The sequence below is a fragment of the Cupressus sempervirens genome, chromosome 6 (assembly GCF_028749045.1).
Source record: "Cupressus sempervirens isolate cs-2001-9-10 chromosome 6, ASM2874904v1, whole genome shotgun sequence".
Lineage (NCBI taxonomy): Eukaryota > Viridiplantae > Streptophyta > Pinopsida > Cupressales > Cupressaceae > Cupressus > Cupressus sempervirens.
This window is the reverse complement of record NC_143123.1, coordinates 132,355,731-132,382,120: the sequence shown is the minus strand read 5'-3', so window position 1 is coordinate 132,382,120 and position 26,390 is coordinate 132,355,731. Positions and strand designations below refer to the sequence as shown.

The following is a 26,390-nucleotide window of genomic DNA, read 5'->3' as shown; positions in this document are numbered from 1 at the left end:
GGAAACACCAACTTTGGGCATTTAATCACAATCTCCTTCAACTTGTTCAAAGTATGTTGTACATGTTGAATCCAAACAAAAGCACCCTTCTTTGCGAGGTCAGTCAATGGAGCTCTGAACTATGAAAATGCTCTCACGAATCTCCTAGAGTAGCTACATAGACCAAAGAATCCTTGCAACTTTGTGAGTGTCTTCGAAGGTGGCCAATCGAAAATTGTTTGAATCTTCTAATGCACTTACACTCCCCATGCACTGATGGGGTGACCTATGAACAAAATATTTGTCATGTTGAACTGACACTTGGACTTCTTCGCAAACAATAATTGTGACTCCATGATCCATAAAATGTTGTCCAAGTGCCTTAAGCGTTCTTCCCAAGTGTTGCTATATATGAGCATTTCATTAAAGAACATCAATAGAAACATTCAAAATTACTTGTTGAAAAAGTGGTTCATGAAAGACTAGAAAGTATTTGGCACAATTGTCGTCAGTAGAAATTGTGTATCAGCCGATGGGTCCCTTGGGAAAGGAAATTGTGTATCAGCCGACGGATCCCTTCGGAAAGGTTTTTGTTATGTAGCAGACACAATGTATCTGGCCGACGAACTCCTTCGGGAAAGTCCTTCGAAAAGTATTTATAACCCCTTCGGGAAGCATTGTAATAATCAGAGGATATCAGAACCTATTGTAATATCTTAGCATATGCGAATAATAATAAGGAGAGCTCTGTTGTTCGTGTCAATTTCCTGTGTGCTTTGCTTAATTAACCTATGCAGTAAACATTTGGCATCGTTGCTCGATGGACTTGGTACACAGGCAAGCGGATATGAATTAAATGCCGAATCAGTTGAACAAAGATAAGAATAAGATGAAGGAAAAAGATGACATATGTGTTGCACAGGAAAATTTAATTCTGGCTCAGCAGACAGAGCGTCGAAGGAGATTTCAAAAAATTGCCGACGGAAACAAGAGCGCGGAAGGATTGTTGAAGGAGACTCGACAACGGCTTGAGTTGGTAGAAGAAGCGAGGGAGGAGTTTCTAAACCTGCATATGCCACGGGAAGAGAATCCTAATGGAAGGAGATCGACTCGCACGGCTCGAAGTGTCGATGGAGGATGAGCGTGGAGTGACCTCTTCGTCCGAGATATACTTCCGGAACAAACAGCTTCGGTTGGCGAACCCTCTTCTTCACCAAACAACACGGGTGTTGAAAACAACGCGGAAGTCCAAAACAGCACAGGTGTTAAAAACAGTGCGAAAGCAAAAAACAGCACGGGTGTTGAAAACAACACAGAAGCAGAAAATAGCGCGGGTGTAGAAAACAGCGCGGGTGTCTAGAACAGCGCGGGTGTTCAAAACAGCGCCAGAGCTCAGAATAGCGCGGGTGCTCAAAACAGCGCGGGAGTGCAAAATAGCGCAGGTACACAACAAAACCCTCAACATACAGTGATAATGGCAAGTTCGAAGGAAAAATTGCCTAAATTTGATGGTGATGAAGCAGCTGATCCCATTCGACATTGTAAAACATGTGAAACGATCTGGAGGGCAAATGGCATAACAAATACAAATGAATGGATCCAACAATTTCCTGCTACCTTACGGGGTGTTGCAATTGATTGGTTTACTGATACTGATCCACAGAAGTTAAACAGTTGGGATAACATTAAGAAGGAGTTCATCGCAGAATTTCAACTTCTACGTGACGATAATGAAATTGTAGCGAAAATATTTAATACCAAGCAAAAGAAGAATGAAACAGTACGGGTCTTCGCCAGGAGGTTGAAGGACTTAATCAGTAAAATGGAGAATAAGCCGGCAGATGGGCTCCAGAAAAGATGGTTCATTGAAGGCCTTCACCCGAAGTTGCGGAAAAAGATGAAGATCGTGCCACCATCGACATACGATGAAGCGTACAATCGGGCAATGAACCTCGAAAGTGACCAGAAGACAAAGAAGAAGAAGAAGAACAGCTCGCCAGATTCAGATGACGATGCATCTCTAGGAGAGGATAGCAGTGATGACGAGGGAAGCAACAGGAAGGTTCGTGCCCTCCAGAAGGATATGATGCGGATGATGAAGGAATTCAAAAACATGAACAAGGAGACTAAAGGCAATGACCTATGGTGCACGGAGTGTAAGAAAGAAGGCCATACGAAGGGATCCTGCCCAAAAGATCAATTTTGTGAAATCTGCCAGATCTTGGGACACTAGGTAAAGGAATGCCCTTTCATTTTAAAAACAAGGACACCACAGCAAGTGTTCCTATCACAGGAGGCATCCCCGTCAGGAGGGAACGAGAACACCAATACGGAAGGTGCCACATCGAGCGGATATAGAAACAACCGGCTCGGTCAAAATAACAACAATAGCAACAACAACAATACAGGCGGAAGGAGTCGAATTCAGTATGATGCGAATGGTCGACCGATTGTTCAATGCCGCGCATGCAATCTGTGGGATCACTTCGCCCGAGAGTGTACAACAGCGAACACACCAAAGTTGTTATGCAGATGGTGTGGACCTGGTGATCATGAAGATGCTAGGTGTCCAAAGTCGGGAGTAAACTTGATCAACGTCGGGACGAACGAAGAAGAGGTTTTGGCCATCACACGACAGCAAGCAAAAGTGTACCCCAACCCGATGGAAGAAAAGAAGAGACTGGAGGAAGCACGAGTAGAGATCCAGAAAGAAACACAGGCAGAAACGGCATGACTGAAGGACACGCCGAGTACTTTCGTATGGAATTGCGTAAAACAGAACATTGTACGGAAAATTTTGCAAGCCGAGATACTCGTCAAGATAAGTGATCTGTTGCTCACTATGCCTCAGCTCCGATCGGCACTCACAAACATCATTCCCGCTGCTAAACTACTAGGAGAACATGGAAGGGAGCAAGAAAGTGGAGCAAGTACAGCGGACAAAAAGAAGGAGAGTGGCGCAAGTGCAGAAGATCCGATGTTGTTAGCCCTCTCATCCGGACGCCATCCGGCAGTCGTCAAAATGGAAATTCTCGGGACTGTATTAACGGAAACAATTGTGGACGGAGTGTCCGGTGTTAATGTGTTGCCTGAAGACACTTGGAAAAAGTTGGGACAGCCGACATTGTGGCCACCTACCTTCCAATTGTTAACAGCCGATCAACATGGAATCAAGCCATTGGGAGTACTCACAGTGCAACCAGTGATGATTGGAACACAACCATTCCTATTGGACTTTGTTGTGATCCCACTGAAGCGGAGAGGATATGATGCCATTCTCGGCCGGGGGTGGTTGATACAAGCCAAGGCAAAACACGATTGGAAGAAAAATACTTTATCACTTGAAAGCAAAAGCCGGAAGTATGTCATCAATCTCCAAACTCAGATGATTGGAGAAGAAGCTCTGTCGTCGGATTTCGAAGGAGAAGACGATGAGAGGAGGCAAAGTATGGAACCCGATCAGGAGGGAGTCCTACGATTGGAAGGAGATGATGATCTCGATTCAGTAAATGGTCTTTACTATTGGCAGATAGAGGATTACGAGCTCTTTCCAAGTTGTAATATGCTAAGGATCGACGAAGGTAAGAAAGAAGAAGGAAATGAATGTCTGAAGGAACACAGAGAAGCCGAAGGAGGAAATGAATGTCCGAAGGAACACAGAGAAGCCGACAGAGGAAATGAATGTTTGAAGGAACATGGAGAAGCCGAAGGAAGAAATGAATTTTCGAAGCAACACAGAGAAGCCGAAGAAGAAAACGCAGATATCACTGAAGCTAAAGGACAGAACATACAGTACGAACCCAAAAGAAGGAAAGATTCTACTATATGACTACGCAGGAAGAAAGTATTACGTCGAACCACAGATATAGCATAAAGGTACCGGCAGCAAGGAAGGCACATGATACGGTCTGCACAGGCAACAAAGAGGAAGGGTTCAATAAAAGTTGTAGCAGTACAGAGTGAATGTGTTATAGACGGACAGAAGGGGCAACTGACGAAGCCCATGGTAGTGAACTTCGGGAACAAACTGGGCGATATGGAGATGACACAGAACAGGTGTAGCAGGTTTCAACTCGGACAGTGGAATGAGATCAAACCAGGCAAGTTCAAGGTTAAGTGGGTCGGGCCATATCAAATTCGGGAAGTAGGTGACAATGGAGCAATCAAATTATGGACTTTGGATGGACAGGAAGTGCCTCAGGTGGTGAATGCGTCGAAGTTGAAGATATATCACGGGCGAAAGACTTCTGCGTCACAAAGTGGCCTTCGAGAGACCCCTTTGTCATTGCAGACCGTCGGTGACGACGGTCGAAGGGTAAACTGACTTTGCTATTTTGAAAAAAAAAAAAAAAAAAAAAATGAAAAAAAAAGAGAGTACCGTACGGATTTCATTGCTAAGGTACGAATTTCATTGTCACCGTACGGATTCCATTGCTAAGGTACGGATTTCATTGCTAAGGTACAGATTTTATTGTCACCGTATGGATTTCGTTGCTAAGGTACGGATTTCATTGCCACCGTACGGATTCCATTGCTAAGAGTACGGATTTCATTGCCATCATACGGATTCCATTGCTATCGTACGGATTTCACAGTAAAGGGGCATTGTACAGTTTCCACAAACACAGTACGGATTTCTTAGAGGATCGACTCTTTTGTACGATTTTCAGAGAAAAGAGTACCATACAGCTTTTTGAGGGAAGGTAAGTACCGTACAGTCCTTAATACCTAAAGGAAGGAGAATACCGTACGGTCTTTGATATCTAGGAAGAAGACTACCGTACGATTTTTGATATCTGAAGGATGGTGTACAATTTATGGTGAACGGGTTTCAGACAATCCAAACTATGGTACAATTTTCAAGATGGTAGTACAGTTTTGTGGTAGTGTACGGTTTTTTAAAGAGCCTGAGAAGGATAACGTACGGAATTTGGAGCCAAATTTTAATTTGCATCGTACGAATTTTGAAGACTTCGAAGGATATTGCAATACGGCTTTTCCAGAAGATTGAAATAGTGAAGACGCCTTTAGATTTGTTTCATCAAAACCCGTGTGCAGGAAGGAGGCGTCCATATGCAATCAGCAGACAGTGTCAAGATTGAAGCTGTACGGATTTCATCACAGAAGGGTGACGAGAGGTTTTCTATTATTAAAAAAAAAAAAAAAACGACAACAGAATCAAGTTGTTCAGAATGAGTGACAGATGATGCCAAAGGGAAGGGGACGCATCCATGGTTGCCAGAAAGAGTGCAGAATCGACAGATAATGACAGAAATGGTGTGTTCCGTGCATTTCTGTGTAGGTTGCAAAGTGCTAATTTGGTCTTGGCGGCGAGGGGCGCTGCCCCTCGACCCCCAGTCGTTGCGGATATTAGTCGTGGGAGTCTGACCAGTTGAAAAGACTTGGAGTTGCGGCAGGCATGGAGTGTGTGTATCAGAGGCACTGAGAGTAGGTGTTGGTCGTGAGGCTGTCTTGGTGGATGCGTAGAGAGCTCAGGAGTAGCTAATCATCCAATTAGAGGTAGTGCAGCAACACTTGGTTCAGTGTACTCAGAATTGGAAGGCAGAAAACGGCACAGGTGGCTATCAGGGTCAGATGTCAGATTGGCTAAGGTGACAATGTTGAAGACCAGTTAGTCAGTCAATGTATTTTGGTTGTTGATTTGTCTCAGAGATTTTGTAATAGTCGTCAGGAGACGACTTTTCTTTTGGGGGGGGATGATGTCGTCGGTAGAAATTGTGTATCAGCCGATGGGTCCCTTCGGAAAGAAAATTGTGTATCAGCCGACGGATCCCTTCGGAAAGGTTTTTGTTATCTAGCAGACATAATGTATTTGGCCGACGGACTCCATCGGGAAAGTTCTTCGAAAAGTATTTATAACCCCTTCGGGAAGCATTGTAATAATCAAAGGATATTAGAACCTATTGTAATATCTTGGTATATGCGAATAATAATAAGGAGAGCTCTGTTGTTTGTGTCTATTTCCTGTGTGCGTTGCTTAATTAACCTATGCAGTAAACAACAATCAATCAAAAAGGCATGACCAAAAACTCATAGTGACCATAGTGGCATCGAAAAGCTTTTTTGAGGACGTCTTGCTCTCACTCCAATCTGGTGGTATCCCAAATGGAGATCAATCTTTCAGAAGTAGACTTCCCCATGAAGCTCGTCTAAGAACTCATATTTCGACAGGATGGGGTATCGGTTCTTGATTATCTTTTTATTTAGGGTCCAATGTCCATGCACATCCCCAAGAGTCCCATCCTTCCTCACCAATACCATTGAAGATGTAAAAGGGCTCAAGCTAGGCCTAATGTGTCCTATTCAAGAATCTCCTTAATTGCCTTCTCTATCTCATCGTTTAACTTCTTGGGATGACTACTTTGTCTCCCAGCTCTAACTCTATAGTGTGCCCATCACTGATTGTATCACCCTGGGGCAATGTCCCTAAAACCCAAATTATGCTTGGCCAACACTATATCTCATTGTTGTGATAATGTGTATGCTAGCCATCAAGAATTTGGATGAAACCAAACAATGTGCTTCTAATACTACATCAATATGCCTCAAAATCACCTCCATACACTAGGCCAAAACCACTCTAGGACCTTTCTTGGACATTCCTTGCAAAGCCAACCTCTCATTCACCTTGAATGAGAGCTCCAAACACTTGAAATTTTGGGTGTGCTAACTCTCCATTTACTAAATACCCAAGATGGCACTCCTATCATCTTATCTACTACAAAGACGTCATTTGTAGCTATGTAATTCACCGCAATGATGCTCATCTACAGCACTTAAAGTGCTCAAGGTAGGAGTTTGCCTCCTACCACCTTGACCTCAAATGCCTCAAGCTCCATTGTGTGGAAACCTCTCTTGGCAACCAAGGAAGTGTTGATAAAATTGAGCATAGCCCTAGTGTCAACCATAATGATGACTCATTGTCCCTATAGAATGTCATGCACCCAAAATACACTTCATCGTGAAGTGTTGGGAAGAGCAATAATGGTAACCTCATCATGCTCCTTAGGTTCCTTGACCTCCTCCTCACTATCAAACATAGACTCAAAGGAATAGATATTCCCCTTTCGAGTCTATCTATTAGCCGACTCCCATTGTTCCTTGTAGTTAAAACAGAGCTTTCTCCTTAGGTCTTAACATGTCACCTCATCCATTGGAGTCTTCTTTAGAAATGATTTCTTGCCCTTGTCCTTCTGTATGATAGGTGCTCGTGGGTATGCTTTTTTTTTGGAGGTCAATGTAGGCATATCGCATGCCTTATTGATTGCCTCAATGAGTGTGCTAGGGCTTAGGACCTTGACCCAACCTCTCAAAGGACCCATCAAATCATCCGTGAAACATGAAGTCAATCTCCTAATCAAAATATCAGACATCAAAATATAAAGCCTTTGGATCTCTACAATATAGCTATACATAGATCCTCCTTGCCTCAATTGCACCAACTCCTTGGAGCTGAGTTTCGAGTCCTTCCCATCAAATTTGTCACTATGTCTCTCCATGAAGTCAGCATAGGAAGTGATTTGCTCATGCCCTAGTGTAACCATACCATGTAGACACCATTCATGACCAATGCCATCAAGGTGTAGTGCTACATACTTGATCGCTTCATCCTTAGGCAAAGGATTGAACTGAAAATATGTGTCTACCTTTTGCACACAAGTTTGTATTCTTGATCTTCGGGATCCATCAAAAAGGGGAGACTTAGCTCGTCAATCTTCTGTCTCCAATCATTATTGTAATCTCTATTAACCCTAGTGGGTAAATGCCTCACCCTTGAGTCCATATAGTCCTTGAGAGACATGTAAGGTTGTAGCCCTCTGTCAACCCCTTGAAATATTCTTGCAACTCAACCAAGGAGGGAGTATGACTCTCCTACTACTCAATCCTTGGAAGGAAATTTGGCATCATTGAGTTTGAATTGGATCAATGTTATGTGTCATCCACTGACTGGATTGTTGCTATGGCCATTGTTCTCTCTATTAGCTCCATTCATCCATACTTCTGCCAAGTGAGTGAGAGTTTCATTAATCTTCTCTTGTCCTCTCACCAGCAATCCCAAGATAGTCATTATAACTATATGTGCATCTCCCATTCTATCCAAAAAATAATGCCTTATCCACTAATAAACTATGTAATCTTGTTCCCTCTCCCTCATTAACCTCAACCCAACAGGCTGGCAGGGTCAAGGATCTGATACCACTGAAATATCTCAATCAAATCTTCACACAATTACAACTGCAATTATCTGGGTTGGGGGTTCTGGAGTAATGATGTCACTATGACTGATAAATGGATGACAATATGTTCAAAAATCAAATGTCGGCATGCTCAAGGTGCAGATCTAATGGTCAGGTGTGCTAGGGTCTACATATTCATTCTAGTGATTTTAGCATGTTGCTCTCCATCATGAATGATAATACTATGGTGTGCAACTGGAATATCATCAATTTCAGATATGTAAGAAGCAGCAGCTGTTATCTTTGTAGTGAGTATGCAAGGTATACGGCATGATCGCTGATGTAAGTATGCAAAAACATCATAAATTTTATCACATCATCACTGATGAATGTATCATGCAATTCTGATATGTAATATTACTTGTTACTATGAAGTGTCGCTAATATTTTATTGGTGATCACTGAGGCAATGTGTGTTCAGAGCCCCTAATCTGAATGTCGGTCTCTAATATGATATCCTTGTTGCTGTGCTGCTACAATGTGTCCGCTGCTCCTCTGATGTATGTTGCTTCTGCTAATAACAAGCCACAATATACTTCTGATATCGCTGCTCCAGTGATGATCATGGATCCGATATATTGAAGGTGTGTCACTGGCAATTTCTCCAAGTATATCACTGTTGTTCAAGGATGATCACAGATTCTTTAATGAAGAATTGCTGGTATAAAGATAACCTCCAGATCACATGGCGAGGAGAAATGGAAGACTGACAATGTTTACAAATCTATCAATCCAATTTGGTCTTGAAGAGACTTCACCAAATTAAAATCGATAGCAGATTAGGGAAGATATGTCACCTCCGAAATTGCAATCTCCCAATGAATTACAATAAGGAATCTCAAAGACAAAAAAAAAGCAAGTTGATTGACAGAGAATAAGCTCTCCTGAAGTCGATACCTAAATGAAATCCAAAGTGATTTAAACAAGCTAGTTGGCTAACCCAAATAGGTGCCACAAATGATTAATTTGAAATAGGTCTAAGCTAAGAAGGGTATACAAGAGCACCACCCAAATTGACCCCCTTGCAAGGCTAGCTAGCTTACTGGGAACCCTATGAGCTTATAGAAATTTTGTAGATAGGCCAGCATTGAGGAGAGGACATGACATATTCCAGCAACGTAGATGAATACCATTGTGAATAGAATGGCCTCTAAGTAAATTTCCTCACTATCATCTTATCAGGTAAGATAGCTCACCATAAATTAAGTATGTGTCATCTACTTCCTCCCCACTCCAAAACAAGAAGGGATGAAATCAAGTACAACAAAGATAGAAGATGTCAATAGAAATTAGAATACACTTAATATGAACAAAAATGGTGATATTCTATTCAAGCTGATTTGATCATGACTAATTAGTGAGGGATGTTAAACAAAAAGAACACAGATAGAAAAGAAAATTGTGTCATTATAAAACAGAGTAATCCTGCAATGAAAATTATCTGAACATTGTGTTTCAAGAGATATAGGAAAGAAAGGAAAAAATTGGAAATATGAAGAAAAATTAAATACCTGACAGTGTGCTGTGAAAATGACTTCATCACCATCTTCCAAAAAAGTACGGTTCAAATTATTCCCAATCTTCAGCTGCTTCTTCCCATCACATGTAAGCTCCAATAGGCAACCTAAGTTTTCAGGATTCTGCAGCATACAATGAATAGGTAAATGTGGTTGTTCTACAAAAAATGAATCCCATAAGTTCCAATATCTTGTCTTCTTCCACTTAATGTAATCGAATTCAAAATTTAAGTCCAATATTAAGACAAACATTGTATGCTTCTTTCACTAACTCAAATCTGCCAAGAATAAATGATATTTAAAAAGTGATTGTAGCACATTACTTACAGGTCCACTTATAGTTCCAGATCCAAGTAAATCACCAGACCTCAAATTACAACCATTAATAGTATGATGTGCAATCTGTTGCTCAAGCGTCCAATATCTGGGACACATGTCAAAAAATGTTCATCTTGAGATGATATATAGAAAATTGGTATTGACAAGAAACACAATGCATCCGATGGCTTCCAAATATATTTAGAACATAAAAAATGGAGTTAGACCACAAGGTTACAAATACTTCTTAATCTGCTTGAATAATTTTATTCAGGTTTGTTCACAGACCATAGGAAGAGTATACTTCAAGTTAAATGACAATGTTGTATGCTAGGATATCATACCCGCAGGAGTTTCTTCATTTTAACCCGATCCATTAGATAGGGTTTGGTTTCACAAACTGCATAGGACAGTCAATTTGCATTTCTAGTCAAGTCAATCTGTCTATTAAATACTTGCAATTTAAGTTGCTGGTTCAGATTCAGAGACAGATACGAGCTCGAGTTCAGGCAAAAAAAAGCCCCATTTGGGTTCATGGGTGGATGAGTGAGTGTGTGTGTGTGTGTGCGTGCGCGCATTATGATACATGAGATGTTTTATGGTCTAGTGCAAGTAGCGATAGGAGGTGATACATGAGATGTTTTATGATTCCTGTTTGTTGATTACTCAATTCAATAAGCTAAACTACAGAAAACATTATTCAAGATTTTAATGTGTTGCATCAAATTTTCATAACAAGATTCAAATCCAAGTGAGCATCTGGGAGGAGTTAAAAGTGTCTTTTAGACATTTTAATCACAGCATTCTCAAAACTAAATTCTTGCACAACTAGATAAATACAAGTGACCTGAAACATACATATATTTCTGCATATATGTGATGCAAATGGGACAAAAAAATTAGGATAAGAAATATAATATCACAAGATCGCATAAACCATTTTCTGAAATTCACACAATAGACAGCTCCTGAGAAAGTAAAAATAGTTTTTTCATTGATTGAAGGTACAAAAGCTGAGTAGAAATCTGTGAATAATACTATATTGTATTGAATCAAGCTTTTATATGCTGTATTTTTGAAAGATTGCATTACAATTCTTAGCAAATTCTACAAAGAATTGGGTACGAGCTGACCTAGACATCCTTTTCTCTATCCAGCAATAAGAGGTAATATAGGACATGCTTCTAAAAACAATTAAAGATATTTGTTTTGACCTGGTAGTTTGACCTCTGCTTGGGTTCTCCCAGGTTCACCTGGGTCCTTGGTGGATCCCCACAAGGTCCGTATTTTGGACTGTGGGTCCACATGGGTCCGTGTTGGCGTGAACATGGATGAACCCACAGTCCAAAATACAGACCCTGTGAGGACCTGTCGTGGACCCACAGCGAACCCAAACCCGCTGCGAATCTGCACCCGGATCTGCCTGGCAGGGTACAAACACGATAACTTAGCTTGCAATAAAACTGATCCATTATTTCTAATGGGCACTTTTTATTTTCTAGTCATATAACTTCTTTTTAAAAAGGATATCCATTTGCACTCTCATAAAGTCATTGTATGGCATTAATGCAAGATGTATGGTGTTTGTGTGCATAAACTGCTTTGGGTAAGTGAAAAACTTGACCAACATAAAGGCAAAAGATTGATAAAAGTTTGAAAAGGCAGACTTATCTTGACACATTTTAAGAATTCCAGCACAGTAATAACTTGCTGTCAACTCAAAATAAGTAGTGCTAACAATATGCAGAATTAATGCGATCAGATTTCCACAATCCATCATAGTTATGTAAATCAGTTTCTGGATTAGATTGTGTGGAGATTTTTACCATCAATGTTTCGAATCACACTACGTGATCCATCATCAAGATGAGAGAGCAAGAGAGAGCAAGAGATCATAAAATTTGTTTGACATCTCTTGCTCTCTCATCCTAATGATGGATCACATAGTGTGATTCGAAATGTTGATGATAAAAATCTTCACACAATCTAATCCAGAAACTGATTTACATAAATTTGCAGAATTTATGACAAAAAGATCTAGGGTCCAAAGAACAAAAATAATAGCTATCAGCAAGTGTTCTAGACAAAATAGGAAATAAGGACTGATATCCATAAGGTTCCTAAAAACAAAGAGCAAAGAATCTGATCAAGAAATTGCAAAGAATGTGAAAGAAAGAAAAAACGTTAAAAAGTTATATTTATTGCAATGAATGTGAAAGAAAGAAAAAAAGTAAAAAAAGTTATATTAATCTCCATAGATGACCAAAAGTAGGTCAACTTGACTAGAGTTTACATTAGTTAACAATCTATGCTCCATGGAGATTCTGGGATGGGAACGTGTTTCTAGTACGAGTACTGGTCAAAGCCAAAATTTAGGGGACGGGACCTCAAGGGATGGTGATTAAAACCATAGGGGGCATTTTTATATATAGAAACTTAATTCAAATATGCATATCATAACATAGATAAACCATTCACCATTAACACATTAGAAGATCAATACATGGAAAATCATCAAAAAAAGGTAATTTTTTGGGGTGTTTTGCCTTTACCCGACTGACTGGAAAAAAGGGAAAAACTAACAGTCCTTGTGGAACACTATTAAGTTTTAACAATAGAAGATTCTAGGAACAGAGAATCCTAGAACCAAAATAATAAAAGCACATAAGACAAATTAAAGCATTGTGCCACTAACAAATAGAAATAAGGGTGAATAAGAGCCTCAAAAGCGTGTGTTGGGGAAAACTCGAAGGAAACCTCATCGAATATCCATGTCCACTTCTGAAATAGAGGATATATTGAGGCCATCAGCCATCAGGTTAAGAGACAATACTCACCAAGGAGTATCCAAGCTTAAAAGCCACAGTATGATATCATAAGAGGAACCAAAGCACTTCCTCTACAAGCTTTCTTGACATCCAAGGGTAGTGTGGCCCCCAAAGTCAGAAGAAGCTTGTAATGTGAGTTCACCTCTATGGTCTGGATGGCGGCTACTAAATAGTAGATCCATGTCACCATAAACAAGTTGAGTCATGCAAACAATAATGAACAGAGTTGTGGTGCCAAGGGGAAGTAAGTTGGGAAATTTGAGTAATATGAGTGGTAAAAGTGGGCAAAGAGAAACACCACCTAACTGGTCTATCAACTTTGACAAGTGAAGCAATGGTATCCAAAGGCCATTTTGTGTTGCCTAATACCTAAGTTGATTGGAAAACAAATGCGATCAATATGGAGCTATAGAACCTCCAGGCTCCCCCCCCTAGGAACCTTCATTGAAGGGTGACAGATCTCGAAGGAAATGAGCCAAACACTGCTAGTCTAAATATCTAAAGAAAATAGAAGCAATGAAATATTTTTCAGATCTCAGAGTAAATGGAGCATTTGAAAATGAAGTGCTTCATGGTCTTCACCTGCTAGAGGGGTGAAAACACTACATCTAATCCTTACAAAGAAAGTAACAATTAGTTTCAACCCATAACTACTGAGAGCACATTCTTAACTAGCCAAGGGGAACCAGCAAGGCATGGGACCACTGCCATGAAGAAAACGAGGGTGGTGAATAAAGCCATTCACCATCTACAAGAAATGGTTGCAAAGAAAACCAATTTGGGGTTTACCAGTTCATGGAAGAAAACCTAGGTGGACCAAATATATTGTCTCTAGATCTCAGGTGGATGGGCTCTCTAGCACCTCCAATGTTGGTGCCCCTAATGGGAAGGAGCTAGGAGAGCCTAAAAGGATTACATGAAATTTAACATGAAGGAGGTGAGGAAGAACAAATGCTGGTGAATACAGACTCCCTTTTCTATTATATTGTGTCACAATTTCCTTGGGACAAGCTTAATTCATGTGCCAGATGTGATAGTTTTCTTCATCCATTTCCAATATAAGTGACCCACATTATAGTAGGTTTTAGGACTAAGGAAACCAAATAAGAGTTTATTAGTGATAGATTACTAAGTTTAATCACCTAGATAAAAAATTATGAAAAAAAGTATACACGTTCTTTGAAAGACCAAAAAAGTTAAAGCAATGCAGTAACAACATTTGTATAACAGTTAAAAGTTAAAACTTATCATTTTTCAAAGAAATTTCAAGATCTCTCTATCTGGTGAATGATTTTTTGCGATTAGTGACTTTGACATATTTTACCAGGACTTCCACAACTATTTTGGAATATAGCTAAGCTTAGATATGCCATGTTTGTATCCTTACAAGATAATGCAGCTCTAACAATATTGTTTCTCACTGAATAATACAAAACTTTAAGACCAAAATTTCATTTTGTTCTCCATCCATTCTTGCTGTTCCATCACCGTGTATAAGATATTAGTTTGGAGCAGATGTTTAAGGCTGCTGATTTAAGAAATTCAGATCACCCTATAATTGTCTCAACTTAGTCAAGGCTCACATAATGGAAACTGTTTCATTTCAGATATGAAATTAAAGAAATCATTTGGATTAAGATTTTTGCATTCAATAATGTTTTGTTGTCATGTATCGACTGATATTTCTTCTTTCCTAGTTTTTTGTTTGTTAAATATTGCAGAATATTTTGATGTAACATTTGTTCTCCTTAAGGGATTGATTTCTGAAATTAAAGAAGCAAAGTCAAAGTCCATGAAATCACATTCTTATGAAAGAGGTTATTACAGTTAGACAAGGAGTCATAGCTGAGCCACAGGGAAGCCCAATGAGCCAATGTAAGGCACTTTTTTCAGTAATATAGGCCAATGCATGGTATATTGATGTCATAGTTATTTTATACGGTCACAAAAGACAAATGCTATAAATAAATCTTCAATACAAAACATTTTCCCATCATGGAAAAGTGATATTCAAAACTCTGCTCTTCTAACAGGTTACTTTAGAAATGTTAGTTTTGACTGTCTACAAAATTGATGATTCAAAATGCAGAAGATCAAACAAGTTGAAATCAAAAGTGCATCATGTATAAAAGTTTGGTGTAGCGAGTCGATCTACATGTCAGTTACAAAAGCATGAAATTCACATTCTTTTTGAAACTTTACAGAACAGTCAAATCCTAATTGAAATCCTTAGCTTGACATATCAAAATAGATTATATCAACAAAACATGATGTATCATACAGTAAAATTTGGCTGCTTATAATGGGTGCTTCTATTTCTGTGCATATAAAAATGTGTTAGTACATTAACAACAAACTGTTTTTGCATGCCAATATCTTTAATGAAAAAATCCAAATGAAATAAGTGAGTCATCTGTGTTAATTCACAGATTGAAAGAAAGCTAGAACATGTGCGCTCTCAAACCCTCAATGAACAGTATGCAGTCCTCCAATGTCAATAAATCTAGGGATGTCTCTCTTTTACTTAATTAATATCATAACTTGAGTGACGACCAAAGCTGTAAATGAGGGTTTTGAGCTGAGAATGGATCTTGTAACTGATACTTTTGCTGAAAATGTTAGAACTCATGGAATATTGCCATTGCTTTGACTAAAAGTGTCGGTATTAGACAAATTCAACTATGTTCATTGGAGAACAAATTCAGTGGGAAAGATGACCCACCCATATATCATTTCTCTAGAAGACTATGAAATTTCAAAATATCAGAACATTATCTTAAGAAAAGAATATAAGTGTTCCACTTTAACCCTATAAGTAATTGCGGTTGCTAATCATAGTGCAGTTGAAGGAGAAATGGTCTTCCATAATCAATGCAGCAGTATTTGTCATGAAGTTCAAACTTGGCACATCATCTATTTCATATATACAATCATTATCTTCAAGGAGAGAAAATAGTGTTCAGTGTATTTTTAAAATGAAAGGCAGTGACAAAATCAGGAAAGTGACTAATATAGAAACAATTTGATAGATGTCTCTCACTTACAAGTGATTGAAATTGCTCTTAGAAACAACACAAGCTTTGTCCTCTCCTGCTGGTTTTATGGAAACCTTTACAAAAGCCACAAGCCAAGATGTTGTAAAATTAGAAGAAGACTGGCATAGAGAACAAAGCAAACATTGCGAAAATTCCACATCAAAAAATACCAAAATGATATCTGTGCTATATAAGATAATCAAATTCAAGTTAAAAATTCACATTAACCTGAAAGAAGCCTCAGGAATCCCTGTGTTAAAAGAAACAGAACCTCAATAACTAAATCCTTTCATACCTCTAAAGGGATGTCATAGCTATGACTACTTTTACCAGCCAAATAAGGAAGAGGAGGTGGGTCCTGTGATAAAAGTCATAAATATGAGTGATTAAAATAGTATATGAAAAATTCCCAACTATACAAGCCTCAGAAAGTACAATTTCAACATCGTGTGCCAATCCAAAGTTTGTTAGTTACTAAAATAATTATAGTGCAGATATCATCTAATCAAAAAATGGTAAATGTGGCCAATCAACATGGATAACATGTGGATCGGCCAAGATTTAGAGTTTGCGATTGCTATCAAAAATTTCTATAGAGGTTATAATTGGAAATTAATAATAGTATAAGCAATATTAACGAAATCTACAAGAAATCATGACATTTTCAATTAATAATGGTCATACCAATTGAAAATTTCTTCCTATGAAATATCATACACAGCATTTTCTGGTTCTCACTCCACTAGTGACAAGCTATAGGACCATCCATCATGCTTCCACAAAGTTCTCTCATAGTTGTAAACTCAGACTTGGGAATTACTCAGCAAGGCCAAGAAAATTCAAAAACTTGAGCATTGGGTAAAACTCCGCAATAGAATCAAACATTTTAAAGTACAAAAAATTTAAAAATATTCTTGTGAAATACACATATTACTAAATTTATTTAACATATCATAGTTAAAAAACTCTCACTCAGCAATAACTCTTTTGGCCCAATTTTTAAAAAACTTGAGAAAATTTTGGCAATAACTCGGTAATTTTATCGGGCATTCATTATGCATAAATGTTCTAAAAATATTCTTCAAAAACACACATTTTACTAAAAGTGTATGTGTTGAGCATATTACTAATTCTCATCATATATCAATCAAAGCAAAATTTAATACATACCGTGGACCTAAAAACAACTTGAACTCTAATTGGGTTATAATTATAATGCCACTTCCACTACCTATGTCAAATGCAGAAGTTGCCTCATCCAAAGAGATTTTTGGCAAGTTGTGCAATAATAACATCTAAGTAGGCACACTCCAGAGTTATATCCTGATTCCTCATCACCCCCTAATACTAATCAAGTCTTTTATTTGATAGATTCCAATAAGTACTAGGGATTTGGGAGTGGAGATCCATATGAGGACGGGTAGCACCCCTCATGGGAGTCTAGGAGCAAAACCCCTAACCGGCTTAGTTCCCCCAATAGAGTTGAGCGACAGCTGAGACCAAATTAAGGCCTTTGAAATCTTTGCCACAGTAAAAATCACATTTTTTAATTTCAAGCAAAAAAAATTTATATGAATTTGGAGGAGTTTTTAAAGCAAAACTTGCATTTTTTTGCATTTACTCGAGAGTTTCATTGGAAGAACCACTGAGAGCTTTTGAAATACTCATAATAAGTTTTTGGGCAAGTAATTCACCTAGAATTTTCCCTCAGGATTACTCACAACTCAAAAGAGTTTTTCAGTAGAGGAATATATTACTAGTTTCCATCACATATGAATTAAAAAAAAAGCCTTTATGGCACATGCCATTTTCACAATTTTATCACTTTAGGGCAACTTAGTTGTTTTTGCTTTGAGCTTTAGGTGAAAAATCGAAGTTATATCAGCAAGTTTGTATAGCTACTATTTGATCAAAATTGTCAATCATATGTCAGACCGAAGCGGAAATGAAGTGAAAAACAATGGTTTTTTTAATTGTAGGGGAAAAAAAAAAATCTTTCCAGCAATTTTGACAAATGTTTCAATAAAAACCATAATTTTTCTAATTGCATGCGATCTTTCTTGGAAAATGACAAGCTTTTGACAATCCCATTGACAAGTAATTCATTAAGCTTTCTGGCTCACAAGTTTTGCAAGCATCGTTCACTTCATTGGAGTCTTCAGTGAAGAAGAAAAAAGAATAAAACTATAAAATTCTCAACTCTATTAAAACTGAATCATCCTTCTATCTTCTATGACTAACCAAAAATGCATTTTTAAAGTTGATGAACATTTCCTAAGTCTAAGGACATACTTTATAAAGTGATATGTCAAAGGGATTTCTTGAAAACATATGTTTTGAATCAAATATCAGCCCTTAGGGTGCTATACTTCTGTTTTAAAGGTGCTGTAGGCCTTAAAAGGCTTCTTTTGCAGCAAGGGCTTTCAACAACAGGGCCTCAAAGTCATTTTCTAGGGATCTTCTTTGTAAGTCCTTTGGTGCTATTTCACTATTAAGTATTAAAATAAAAGAAAAAAAATGTCCTTGGTGTACTCTCGACCTATCAATTTTCTTGCACTTTTTGTTGACCTCTAATGTCCCCTCCTTAGATTGTTCAATAGATAATAGAGGGCTTCCCTATTAAACAAGTTAATGTAGGTCACCAGTATGGATAGAGGACACATCCAAAGGTTTATGGAGCTATGCAAGGGCTTTGTGAGCCGTTTTGGGCAGTTTGGAACAGTCTCCTAAATTTTGGGAGGAAATCCTATTTTAAAGGGATTGATTGGGAGTTGACCAATATACATTAAGGGACCTCCAAGATCATTTTAAAGATTGGTTGCACTTCCTATTTTTAGGGAGGATCCTTATTTTTTAAAGAGAGGCTGTCAGTTGACCAGTGACATTCATGTATTATCCATGAATGGGTAACATTCGTCAAATTTCAATTCTGGGTCTAGATGATTGGTTTAAAAAAAAATTGGGAAAAATTATATTATTTCGTAAGTTGGTTTAAATAAAATAATCATAATGCAAATTAATATAATCGCTTTATATTATAATTAATAAGGAGCCATCGCAATTTTTCCTAGGAGTTGGGTTATAAGTTATTATAAAAAGGGGTCACTTTATTTATGATTAAATAAGGCCTCATAGTGGTTCAATTTCCTAGGAGGGAATAAATTAGAATAAAATTTGATTAGGTTCATCCAAATTACACATGAGAAACCATAAATGGGTTCGAGCCAGAAGGAGGGAGAAAAGAAATGTTGAAAAGGATATGGGGCTTCATTCTTCAAGATTCTAGGTTATTATTTGAGAACAAAACATTGAGGTTTGAGCTTTGTAAAGGGTTTAAGCAGCAATAAGGCTTCCAGAAACAAGAAGTCTTGGAAGTGGAGGAAGTTCGATGAAACCCCAGCTTGCCTGGCATCAATTTTCATCACAATTCAGTGACTGGATAAATTTGGAAGTGAATTTGGGGATGAATTTTCATTTCAGATTGAGTGAAAGGGTAAACCAGGTTTCATATTGCAGAACTAAGTTTGCAGTGCGGAAGTCACAGACTTTTGCTTTCTTTTTCCTTGGCCATACCGCTCCAAGAAAGAGCTGAGGTCATTTCTAGAGGAGAATATTACCTCATCATTCTAATTTGGGGCAAGATATACCTAGCAGCTGCAGATTACTGAATTATTCAGCATTTTAATCATTGTCTGAGCAATCAGAATCAGCCATACAGCTCACACATATAAACAGTACCTCCCAACTTGGCGCTAGGGTTTTGTGGCAGCAGTGGAAGGAGCAGAAACTTCCCAAGTGTCATCTCTCTCCATGGCAACATTTAGGTATAAACTGGGAAGACCACGATGAGAATAATTCAATAAGGAAAGCAATGAAAATGATCATATAAAAGCAATTACAACAATTGATCAATAAGATAACATCCAAATTGGGCAAAGGAAAGCAAGCAGACCTCTGAACATTTCAGAATAGAATTCTAGGGTAGGGCAGATGATGGGTTATATCAAGCATCTTACAATATTAATCATTGTTCTTGTGGTATACACATTGCCTATGCAGTATTTGCAAGGTTGCATGGGTACTCGTACCCACACCTCTAGTACTCGTACCCACGTACCCAAGTACCAGGTACACGTATCCCAAGTACCGGAGACACGTATAGTACCAGGTACTTGGTGGAGAGCATCATAGCTAAAGACCTTGATTGATTTCTGAAATTTTTTTCGGTTTTATGTTTCCGTATCAGCTTGTTGTTTATCAAGCTTAATTCAATACCTAATCAGTATGAAACTTTGATACTGACTAACAATAAGCTTTATCAATGTTCAAGTCAGAAGTTTATTATTTGCAATATGTCATTGTCATATGATTTAGGATCTTCTTCTTCATGTTTAAAGTCTGCCTTCTTGTTATGCATCTAAACATTTATCATAGACTATTATTGCAAACATATAGCAAATCTGAAACTGAAAACAATACATTACATTTGCCAACTTTATCGCTGTTCTTGTTTTAAAAAAGCATTGTCATGACTCACTAAGTCAGATTTTCTATAAATATTAAAGTATAATTTTTAAATAAAGTTTGACATACCCAAGTACCTCTGTCCCCTATTATGAAAAATAGCCGTACCCATACCCGTACCCTAAGTACCCCCATCCCGTGCAACCTTGAGTATTTGTCAACATTTATATCTTATATATGTATATGTATGATTGATAATAAAATGCATATGTTTGTTAATAAACCTGTTTGTAAACCCCCTATCATTTAGGGAAGGAAGTGTTTACCGTATGGATTAATTAAGCAACGCACACAGGAAATAGACACGAGCACCGAACAGCAATAGCAGAACTATTATTATTATTCGCATATGCCCACAGTACATTATGCTTTTCTCATATGATCATGATAATAATAAGATAAGATCCATACAATGCTTTCCGAAGGGGTTATAAATACTTTCCGACGAACCTTCCCGAAGGTATCTGTCGGCCAGATACATCATGTCCGCTACAAACTATTCACCGTCGGCTACATAACAAGAACTTTCCCGAAGGGACCCGTCGGCCGATACACAATTTCTACCGACGACATCATTCCCCCCAAAAAAGAAAAGTCGTCTCCTGACGACTACACAACAAAACTCAAACAACTAATACAACAATATTGATCTGCCATATTACTTTCACATTCATCCCGTTGCATCTATAGCCTTTGCTAACACAATAGTGACTCTTCAAGCTGACCTTGATAGCCACCTGTGCTGCTTTCTCTGCTTCCAACTCCTCGGTACCCTGAGCCAAGTGTCGCTGCACTGCCTCCAACTAGATGATCAGCTCCTCCCGAGCTCTCTACGCATCCACCAAGATAGCCTCACAGCCAACACCTGCTCCCACTGCCTCTGGTACACAGAAAGTCCATGCCTGCAACAACTTCAATTCTTCTCAATTGGTCAGACTCCCACGACTGATATTCGCAATGATTGGGGGTCCAGGGGGCAACGCCCCCGACGGGGTCGAGGGGCAAGACCCCTCGCGGGGTCCTGGGGCAGCGCCCCGGTCGCAGTATAGGGCGGGGTCGAGGGGCAGCGCCCCTCGTCGCCAAGACCAAATTAGCACTTCGTAACCCACACAGAAATGCACGGAACACACCATTTCTGTCATTATCTTCCGATTCTGCACTCTTTCTGGCAACCACGGATACATCCCCTTCCCTTTGGCATCATTTGTCACTCATTTTGAACAACTTGATTCTGTCGTCGTTTTTTTTTTTAAGAAAACCTCCTGTCATCCTTCTGTGATGAAATCCATACGGCTTCCAACTTGACAAAATCTAGATTCCAATCTGCTTAAAAAAACCGTACTGCAATATCCCACCATTTGTACTTTGAAGGTGGAAACCGTACATTGCCTTAAAACCGTACTTCAAATTTGAAACCCGTACCTTGTCTGAAAAAAACCGTACTACACAAACCGTACACCATTCTTTAGATGTTAAAACAATACGGTATTCCTCTTTTATTGTGAAATCCGTACGGTGGTGCTCCTTCCTTGCCAATGAAAAACCGTATGGCACTATGAAATCCGTACCTTATAGAAAACCGTACGGCACTATAAAATCCGCACCTGGCTTATGGAAAACCGTACGGTGCTTCAAAATCCGTACTTCACTTATAAAACCGTACGGTACTTCAAAATCCGTACTTTGCTTATAAAAACCGTACGATGCTTCAAAATCCGCACTACACTTATGGAAAACCGTACAGTACTTCAAAATCCGTACTTGTGGAAAACCGTACGGTGCTTCAAAATCCGTACGGTGCTTTCCAGAAACCGTACAGTGCTTTATTTTACCTTTTTTTTTTTTTTTGAAAATCTCACTTCTAGAACAATTATGTACAATATTTACATATATACAGTACTTACAGTCTTCTCTCAGTTATTCGTCCACGGGGGTGCGTTACTTCTTTCATTGCAGACATTCAACTTCGACCTCTTCACTACATCGAATACTTCTTTTCGGTCTAGCATCCACTGTTTTATTGCTCCGTTATTGCTTACTTCCCGCATCTGGTACGGTCCGACCCATTGAATTTTGAACTTGCCTGGTTTGATCTCATTCCGATCGTCGTACTTCAACACCCACTGTCCGAGTTGAAACCTGCTACACCTATTCTGTGTCATCTCTGTATCACCCAGTTTGTTCCCAAAGCTCCGTACCATGGACTCCGTCAACTACCCCTTCTGGCCGCCAATAACACGTCCACTCCGTACTGCTGCAACTTTTATTAGACCCTTCCGCTTTGTTTCCTGTGCAGACCGTATCGTGTGCCTTCCTTGCTGCTGGTACCTTTCTGCTATATTTGTGGTTTGACATAATACTTTCTTCCTGCGCAGTCATACATTAGAATTTTTCCTTCTTTTCGGTTCGTACTGTATGTTCTGTCCTTCAGCTTCAGTCATATCCGCGTTTTCTTCTTTAGCTTCTCTATGTTGCTTCGAACATTCATTTCTTTCGTCGGCTTCTCTATGTTCCTTCAGACATTCATTTCCTCCGTCGGCTTCTCTGCGTTCCTTCGGACATTCATTTCCTCCTTTCTTACCTTCGTCGATCCTTAGCATATTACAACTTGGAAAGAGCTCATAATCCTCTATCTGCTAGTGGTAAAGACCATTTACTGAATCCAGATCATCATCTCCTTCCAATCGTAGGACTCCCTCCAGATCGGGTTCCATACTCTGCCTCCTCTCATCATCTTCTCCTTCGGAATCTGACGATAGAGCTTCTTCTCCAACCATCTGAGTGTGTAGATCAATGACATACTTCCGGCCTTTGCTTTCAAGTGATAAAGTATTTTTCTTCCAATTGTGTTTTACCTTGGCTTGTATCAACCACCCCCGGCCCAGAATGGCATCATATCCTCTCCGCTTCAGTGGGATCACGACAAAGTCCAACAGGAACGGTTGTGTTCCAATCGTCACTGGTTGTGCTGTCAGGACTCCCAATGGCTTGATTCCATGTTGATCGGCCGTTAGCAGCTGGAATGTAGGCGGCCATAATGTCAACTGTCCCAACTTTTTCCAAGTGTCTTCAGGCAACACATTGACACCGGACCCTCCGTCCACAATTGTTTCCGTCAATACAGTCTCGAGAATTCCCATTTCGACGATTGCTGGATGGCATCCGGATGAGAGGGCTAACAACATCGGATCTTCTGCACTTGCGCCACTTTCCTTCTCCTTTTTGTGCACTGTACTTGCTCCACTTTCTTGCTTCCTTCCATGTTCTCCTGGTAGTTGAGCAGCGGGAACAATGTTTGTGAGTGCCGATCGGAGCTGAGGCATAGTGAGCAACAGATCACTTATCCTGACAGGTATCTCGGCTTGCAAAATTTGTCGGACAATGTTTTGTTCTGCGCAGTTCCGTACGGAAGTACTCGGCGTGTCCTTCAGGTGTGCCGTTTCTGCCTGTGTTGCTTTCTGGATCTCTACCCGTGCTTCTTCCAGTCTCTTCTTTTCTTCCGCCGGGTCGGGGTACACTTTTGCTTGCTTACGTGTGATAGCCAAAACCTCTTCTTCATTCGTCCTGACGATGATCAAGTTTACTCCCGACTTCAGACACCTAGCATCTTCATGATCACCAGGTCCACACCATCTGCATAACAACTTTGGTGTGTTCACTGTTGTACACTCTCTGGCGAAGTGACCCCACAGATTGCATGCGCGGCATTGAACTATCGGCCGACCATTCACATCATACTGAATTCGACTCCTTCCGCCATTATTGTTGTTGCTGGTATTGTTGTTATTTTGACTGTGCCGGTTGTTTCTGTATCCACCCGATGTGGCACCTTCCGTACTGGTGTTCCCGTTCCCTCCAGACGGGGAGGCCTCCTGTGACAGGAACACTTGCTGCGGTGTCCTTGTTTTTAAATTGAAAGGGCACTCCTTTACCGAGTGTCCCAGGATCTGACAGATTTCACAAAATTGATCTTTCGGGCAGGATCCCTTCATATGGCCTTCTTTCTTACATTCCGTGCACCATAGGTCATTGCCCTTAGGTTCCTTGTTCATGTTCTTGAATTCCTTCATCATCCGAATCATGTCTTTCTGAAGGGCACGAACCTTCTTGTTGCTTCCTTCGTCATCGCTGCTATCATTTCTTGAGGATGCATCGTAATCTGAATCGGACGAGCTGGTCTTCTTCTTCTTCTTTGTCTTCTGGTCACTTTCGAGGTTCATTGCCCGGTTGTACGCTTCATTGTATGTGGATGGCGGCACGATCTTCATCTTCTTCCGCAGCCTCGGGTGAAGGCCTTCAATGAACCATCTTTTCTGTAACCCGTCAGCGGGCTTATTCTCCATCTTACTGATTAAGTCCTTCAACCTCCTGGCAAAGACCTGTACAGTTTCATTCTTCTTTTGCTTGGTATTGAATATCTCTGCGACAACTTCATTTTTATCACGCAAAAGTTGAAATTCTGCGATGAACTCCTTTTTAATGTTATCCCAACTATTTAATTTCTGTGGATCAGCATCAATAAACCAATCAATGGCAACACCCCGTAGGGTTGCAGGAAATTGTCGGATCCATTCGTTTGTATCTGTTATGCCATTCGCCCTCCAGATCGTTTCACATGTTTTACAATGTCAAATGGGATCAGCTACTTCATCACCATCAAATTTAGGCAATTTTTCCTTCGGACCTGCCATTATTACTATATGTCGAGGGTTTTGTTGTGTACCTGCGTTGTTTTGCACTCCCGCGCTGTTTTGAGCACCCGCGCTGTTCTGAACACCCATGCTGTTCTGGACACCCGCGCTGTTCTGGACACCCGCGCTGTTTTGCACACCCGCGCTGTGTTCTGCTTCCACGTTTTCAACACCCGCGCTGTTTTCTGCTTCCGCGCTGTTTTCAACACCCGCGCAGTTTTCTGCTTCCGCGCTGTTTGGTGAAGAAGAGGGTTTGTCAACCGTAGCTGTCCGTTCCGGAAGTATATCCGGACGAAGAGGTCACTCCACGCTCGTGCTCCTTTTGCACTCCGAGCCGTGCGAGTCGATCTGCTTCTGTCAGGATTCTCTTCCCGTGGCGTATGCAGGTTCAGAAACTCCTCCCTCCCTTCTTCCACCAAATCAAGCCGTTGTCGAGTCTCCTTCAACAATCCTTCCGCACTCTTGCTTCCGTCGGAAATCTTTTGAAACCTCCTTCGACGCTCTATCTGCTGAGCCAAAATTAAATTTTCCTGCGCAACGCATATGTCATCTTTTTCCTTTAGCTTACTCTTGTCTTTGTTCAACTGATTCGGCATTTAATTCATCTCCGCCTGCTTGCGTGCCAGATCCATCGGGCAACGGCGCCAAATGTTTACCGTATGGATTAATTAAGCAATGCACACAGGAAATAGACACGAGCACCGAACAGCAATAGCAGAACTATTATTATTATTCGCATATGCCCACAGTACATTATGCTTTTCTCATATGATCATGATAATGATAAGATAAGATCCATACAATGCTTCCCGAAGGGGTTATAAATACTTTCCGACGAACCTTCCCGAAGGTATCTGTCGGCCAGATACATCATGTCCGCTACAAACTATTCACCGTCGGCTACATAACAAGAACTTTCGCGAAGGGACCCGTCGGCCGATACACAATTTCTACCGACGACAGGAAGGAGGTGTAAGGAAGAGGGGAAAGTATGAGATTTCAATCTAAGTAGGCCACCCCCAGAGGATGTCCATGTGCCTTCTGGTTGGGCTAAGAGGATGAGTATCCACTCTTGGGCTTAGTGTAAAATAGCTTCAGGATGACCTATCACACTTCTTCCTAGAAACCCTAATGTGTTTAAATAGTAGGAAGTGATATAGGTATTGTGTGTGTGTGTGTATTGATTTTAACATTATTACATGTTATCTATCCCTAATAGTTGAAAGAACGTCTATACATG

The 26,390-nt window shown here is 39.9% G+C and overlaps 1 protein-coding gene across 4 annotated transcripts in view; it reads right to left on the bottom strand.

Annotated features, from left to right (window-relative positions):
- Positions 1-26,390, bottom strand: part of LOC149551577 (fumarylacetoacetase-like) — a 140,994-nt gene that overhangs the window by 15,692 nt on the left and 98,912 nt on the right. For all 4 annotated transcript variants that reach the window (XM_089787082.1, XM_089787083.1, XM_089787086.1 and 1 more), the window contains exons 10-13: positions 16,231-16,293; positions 15,945-16,009; positions 10,082-10,178; positions 9,749-9,877 (exon numbers count right to left, since the gene is read on the bottom strand). In XM_089787082.1, coding sequence (XP_089643208.1) covers positions 9,749-9,877; positions 10,082-10,178; positions 15,945-16,009; positions 16,231-16,293 — 354 coding nt within the window. The remainder of the gene's footprint in view (positions 1-9,748; positions 9,878-10,081; positions 10,179-15,944; positions 16,010-16,230; positions 16,294-26,390) is intronic.